The sequence below is a fragment of the Lactuca serriola genome, chromosome 4 (genome assembly GCF_051521515.1).
Source record: "Lactuca serriola cultivar US96UC23 chromosome 4, Lser_US96UC23_V15, whole genome shotgun sequence".
Taxonomy (NCBI): domain Eukaryota; kingdom Viridiplantae; phylum Streptophyta; class Magnoliopsida; order Asterales; family Asteraceae; genus Lactuca; species Lactuca serriola.
In genome coordinates this window covers 63,211,479-63,218,120 of record NC_136411.1, presented here as the reverse complement: position 1 = coordinate 63,218,120, position 6,642 = coordinate 63,211,479, and the positions used below count along the sequence as shown (strand labels likewise).

At 34.7% G+C, this 6,642-nt stretch overlaps 1 protein-coding gene across 1 annotated transcript; it reads right to left on the bottom strand.

Annotated features, from left to right (window-relative positions):
• Window positions 1–5,286: 5,286 nt before the first annotated feature.
• LOC145098440 (uncharacterized) lies at window positions 5,287–6,357 on the bottom strand. Its single transcript, XM_079036077.1, has one exon. The coding sequence runs from the start codon at window positions 6,355–6,357 to the stop codon at window positions 5,287–5,289; it is 1,071 nt and encodes a 356-aa protein (XP_078892203.1).
• Window positions 6,358–6,642: the final 285 nt, after the last annotated feature.

The following is a 6,642-nucleotide window of genomic DNA, read 5'->3' as shown; positions in this document are numbered from 1 at the left end:
AGAAAATCCCATATTTTCTTATAAAAGCGGTTTGGTTATCCTTTGTTACAATTTCGAAAACGGTTGGTTATGTCATTCCAGGAAAATCCCATATTTTCCTTATAGTTTTAGTTATTCGTTTGTTACTTTATCCGTTTACGTGTTGATGTACTACCCAGGACAATCCCATATTTTCCTATGTGTTGAGTTGTCTATTTGTATCTAAGTTCGTTACTGGTTGTTATGTTATCCCAGGAAAATCCCATATTTTCCTATGTGTTGAGTTGTCTGTTCGTTTCTAAGTTCGTTACTAGCTGTTATGTTATCCCAGGAAAATCCCATATTTTCCTATGTGTGGTGGTTGGTTTCTTAGGTTTGATTTCGAAGTAATAGTAATTCCCATATGTATAGTATTTGTTAAGTATTCTAAAAAGTATTCTAAACCCTTAGTTATTCTACTTTAGAATGGCTATTATCTACTAACTTAGTTGTATTTTCGAATATTTGGAATCACACAGAAGCGTACATTACAGTATTTTCGAAGTTCTGCTGAGTTCCAAAAGTGTACATTAGTTGTGTATTCGAAGCTCTGTCGACATTCTGAGGCGGATATATTCGAAACTCAGTAGAGGTCCAGAGTCGTATTTTCGCATTTAATTCGAAACTCTGGTGACACTCAAGGGGTACACTATCTGTATATTCGAAGTCTTAGCGTCAACCAAAGGCGTCATTTCGCATTCGTAGTCGGATTCGCATTCGTAGTCGTATTCGTATTCGTAGTCGTATTCGTATTTGTATTCATATTCGTATTCGTATTCGTAGTCGTAGTCGTATTAGTATTCGTATTAGTATTCGTATTCGTATTCGTATTCGTAGTCGTATTCGTATTCGTATTCGTATTCGTATTCGTATTCGTATTTGTATTCGTAGTCGTATTCGTATTCATATTCGCATTCGCATTTGTACTAGGTTACATTCGTATTCGTATTCGTACTAGGTTACATTCGTATTCATATTCGTACTAGGTTACATTCGTATTCGTATTGATCTTAAATATGATTAGTATGATTTCTTATTCAAAGAGAATATAGTTATAATACTTTTAAAAGAAATCTATATTTAACCTGCAATTCGAAACGTCAATTATCACAAATCTTTGGAAATCAAGACATTTAGTAAGTAAAACCATTGAGTTGAAAATCAGTTTAAGTACAAAATACACTTGTACTTTTTGCTTGTATTACCACCCCCCCCCCCCCCTGAAAACATTGAAAAACCATTGAAAACACGGAAAAAGGGTAGGGGTATGAACTCACCGGACTCGGAAAATGCGACGATTTCGGACACTAAATGTCGGTTCGGGGCCTGATTACTCATGATGTCCCTATGTAAAATGAAATAATGTCCATATATATCTAATTAGATTTACAATCACTAATTATATGGAACATTACACTCCAATGAGATTAAACACCTCAAAACGAGGGTTTGGAGTGACCCGGGTGACATCTACGGACGTGTAATGGTACTAGGGACTTGGGATTTGAGTTTACTCCCCAAGGGTAAACATTTTAAGGAGTATACAACCATAAAACACATACATACATGAGTTCACCGCCGTGAACTCATGTTGGTGTGATTTTGAGTGTTTAATGGCTTGTTTGGACTTGGAAAATGTTGGAATGGACTTCTAAAATGCGTTGGATTAAATTAAGGGGACTTATACCATGTTTAAGGGAGTTCACGGCTGTAAACTTGGAGTTTACGGCCGTAAACTCTCCCATGGTCTTGAATAATTGATTTAAGGCACTTAGGACAATCACATGTGATTCTAGTAATTTTTCCAAGCCTTAGGGTGATTTAAGGGCATCATTTGACACACTTTTAGGATTTTACGGCCCATGAGCATGTGCCATGGCCGTAAACTCTTGTATGTTGCATTTTGTTATGTTTAAGGCCCCCAAACTATTTTTAGATGGTCCTAGGATTTACCACAAGGCTATTGGTTGAGTTTCAAGGCATTTTGACATGTTGAAACGAGTTTACTCTCATTATTCGAGGGGTTTACGGCCTAAGCATGAGCCTTGGCCGTAAACTCCTATTTACTCCTCAAAAATTATGTTCATGATGTTCTAAGGCCATTACCAATATTCTAAATGTCATATCTAAGCCTTGTTTGAGTCTAGGAGGGGTTTAAGGGCTTAAAACCCTTTTAACTTAGTGTTTACGGCCTAGGCACTTTCCTGGGCCGTAAACTCATATGTAATGTCCCATTTCATGATTAAATCTCGAATTTGAAGGCCAAACATGATACACAATGAGTTAAGGAAGGTACCTTGGTGATTGGAAGCCTTAAACTTGAGATTTGGACCCTTAAACTTGGATTTAGGAGAGAGGTTAAAGAGAGAGTAGAGAGATGAAGCAAAAGCTTCAAATGAAAGCTTTAACATGTTTAAATAGGTCCCAAAACTTGGACACGATGGAATTCTACCCGATACCGGCATTAAACAGGGCTTTTGGTCGTACCCGATTAAGTTTCCGTAACTCGGCGGGGACGTTTCTAAAATTTCAGAAATGAAAATTTTGGGCTAATTTCGTGAGTTCCTAACAGGTTTGGACACTCATTAGAATCAAATAAACGCATAAGTTTAAATAATTTAGCCCAAAAATTAAGTCGAAACAAATAGGCAAACGGTGAGTTTTACTGGTAGAACGGGTTTTCGGCGATGAACAACTTCGGGTTGTTACATGTTTCATCCTCAGTAGTTAACTCTTTTAATTTCTAAGAGCATGAGAATTGATAGGATGATATTTTACTTTAGAGTATTCCCACATGACGATCAACAACCCATTTTGGAAAATAAAAGGATAGCCTTACATACAGCAAATGTAAATTAATAAAATAGTCATCTATTCTTTTTAAAAAGAGTAAAAAGCTAGTTACAGCTTAACCTTTATCTATTTGAACATTCTTCCATGTTAAGCTGCACATTCCTAAAACCAAAACAGAGTCGACAATCACTTTTTGTGCAATTAGTTTCCAAAAAAATGTTAATACCAAAACTTGCAGGCTTTGTGGTTTCGGAAAAAATAGAATCAAAAGGAAATTGTTGGTGCATTCACAATGATTTTTTTAGCATTATACCAATGCCGATACCCATTCTTGTTTCAATCCTGGTCCTTGAACTCCAATTATAACAAAACTTACATTAGATATAATTATAGAATAGCAAAAAATAGGATAAAGAAAACCCGGTCAAATGAACAATAATTTCAACTTAATATCATGCTAAAGTCATCTATATTCCATGTATATCCAAAACAGTATTATTTAATCAAAATAATTTCAGGAAGAAGAACCTTTTTTGGTATAATGTCTAATAAAGAATGGAGTACCTTACGTCATCCATCTATTTGAGTTAGTTCCTAATGGTAATACAAAAGAATAAGAGTTTTATAAAAAAAATGAACTACAAACTTAAATAAATTTGAATTTGTTGAGAACTAACTTATTTTCGGAATTAGAATATTATCCATTATGATATTATCACCCAAGTACATTTATCAAAAAGTGCAAGACTCTTCAATTTATTTGATAAAAAAATTTTGTTGGTAAATTCATGAACCCCATCATCAAGGGCAAAATCATTCAATCAAGCTACCACAAAATCTCTCATACAAGTTAGACCTGCACCAAGCAATGACTTGCAGACTGAAACTTCCAATTATTCCTATCAAGAATTACAGTTAACATGGCTTAAGAAATCCATGAGAACCAATTAAAACACATACTTAATAATCACTTTTTGTACAATAAAAATTCATAATAGCTGCTTGTTTTATACTTGACAGGTGCACTGTTTCTTCAAAGCTTTAATAGGATAATTATGAATTAAACAAAAGGAAACCCAAATGACAAAAAGTAAGGAACATAAATTGATTTCTTGAGATTCACATTGTTTCTTGAAAGAATACCTGAAAATGAAAAAATCAAATAACAAACTAGTTCAAAATAAAAAAAAAAAATCAAAGAATGAAATTAAAGAACATAACCTTCCCTCGGGTTTCAAAAATCAAAACCAAATTCTTTTCTAAAATCAAAACCAAGATTTGAAAATTTCTGTCACTCACAGCTTGAGTACATGCCTAACTACCAATTATTGAAATTGTAAATTAAAGCTACCATACATGAAACAATTCGATTACAATCCTTAACAACCTTCATTCTGATGATACAAACTGGTAAAAATGGCATGGGATTGACTAAAAACCACAAAATCTCAACATAAGGTCCAAGTTACCTCTAGACTGATCAACTCGTAAAGTTAAAACTTCATGAAAACTTGAACCGTATCAAATTTTCCGACGGAGAAGAGGAGTGAGATAGGGAGGTGTATCGTAATCCATTAAAAGCAGCAATTGAGTCCTACATGTAGATTCAATTTCGGATACAATTCGGTTGTTGATTTCTTGAGAAGTAAAGGGAAATAACTTTAGGTATATCCCTGATTTTATGCCTATAAAATTGGAAATTGTTTAACATAGATGAATGGGTAATCAATAACAAGGATTTGAATATCTTTTTTTAATTCTAAATAGAGTTTGATATTTTTTTTTCTTTTTGCAGATTACGTTCCTGATTTTGCTGGGTAGTAAGTTGAATTGATGGGCATTTTCGGAAATTTACTTAGACATTTGTACGGGAAAAATCGATTGGGAGAGGCTGAGAGACTGCCACGTGGCAATTTGGTACTGTTTTATTAGCATAGGAGATAGGAGATATGTTATGGGTAGGTGAATGGCATTTTCACATCAAAATAAGAAGCAAGAGCAGGGATCAAGATATACTCAATGCTGGTAACAAAATCTCATGCTAAAAGCACACTGTTCGCCATATAAGACAAGCGATTCTGCTAGATAAATACATCACTTTATTGAATAGCAAGTCATATATAAGATAGGGAAAAAAGGAGAAAAAGAAACAAGAGCGAGCATGAACCACAAATGGCAATGTAGACCAAAAACCAATGAGTATTACTATTACGTGGGTACACTACCAAAACAAGCCTCTCAAATCAATAGTTGAGTAATTATTAGATGGGCAGCCAATCTCAACATTAGAAAAAACCATACATATATTATATGTTTATATATCTTAAAATCTTCACAGAATAGAGGGGTAACATATAAAAACCTAATGATTTTAGATAAACAAACTGTTTTTAACAATATGTTGCAAGATGCAGGTCTTGAAAATATTCAACCAAATGCGAAGATAAGAAGAATTAAGATAGAGTGGTATCAGCATCAATCAATTAGATGATGAACATTCATACATTCATGAGGGAAGTACCACATATCTTGCGTAGCATAGAACCTGCCTTTTCGACTTCTTGTAGAAATGTTAGGGAAGCACTCATGCATCTTGTATTGTGACCCGAGTTTAACTGCAGCGCCATCAACTGGCGCACCATTCAACAAGATGCTAAGAAAGAAAACATATTCTTCTCCAGTTGTCTTTTCTTCTTGCAACACCCATTTCATTTTACCAAAATCTAGTTCCTGAACCCTGTATAGATCTCCATCTTTTCCTGGAATGTGATCTATCACATAAAGCTTTTCACCTGCAAGACTTACAAGCTTGGGACGGAGAAAACGTGACTTCAAACAGTTGTTGATTTCTAGTAATGTCAGTTTAGGGTGTTGTGGATTTAGGCTCATCTCATATAATCCCCAATCGTTGTTTAGAGCATATATCTTCCCCTTAAAAGCATGTAAATCAAGGATGGGAAAAGTGGAGGAGACATGATTCCATCCTCCTTTACCATGTATACAAAACCATATCTTATCGGAGAGTCTATATGTCATAACAAACACCCATCCGGATATGGAAGTTGAAAAGACAAGAACAGCCCTAGCACCTTCTCGCATAAAACGAGGATCAAAGTTGGGGACACAAGGGAAATAAAGTTCATGCTTTGTGATAGGATTCACAAGCCAAAAGTCTTTTGTTTCCCATGAGAACAAGATTATGTAACCATAAGTCAATCCAACACATCCTCTGTGAGAAGAACGGGGAAAGAGGGTTTTGAACCTTCTTTCTTGAAAGTCTTCTAGGCAGTACTCATTCTTATCGGAAAAATAATGGATCCACATCAACATGGGTGGTCTGGATGCCATAAACTTGTTCCTATTTGAGTGTGCGAAAGATCTCCATGACTTGCAAACGCCACTAAATGCAAGAAAATCAATGAATCTCAGTTGCATCATAACTAAAAACAGCACATCATGATTAAGGTCTGCTGCACCACCATTGTCACAAGTCTTGAATCTCTTATCTTCATTATGACTTCTAGTCATACTCTTTGTTTTAGCCATTTCTAAACATAAGCATTCAACATCTATAAATATAAGAGTTGTAATCAAGGGACAAACGTTTTACGAAATATTGCAAGAAAAAGAGAAAACAAACACAGATAGGAAAAACAGGAGGTTAGAGTAAAAACAAACAAAAAGTGTCTACATGACATATTAAGGAAGCCTGGATGACGCAAAGTGGAAATTAGCACTTCTATAAAAGACAAAGAATCGCAATTGGAAATTGTAAAATTGTTCCTTGTTTTTTAAAATGTTAAACCTTTGTGTTTATCAATTGACTATTAT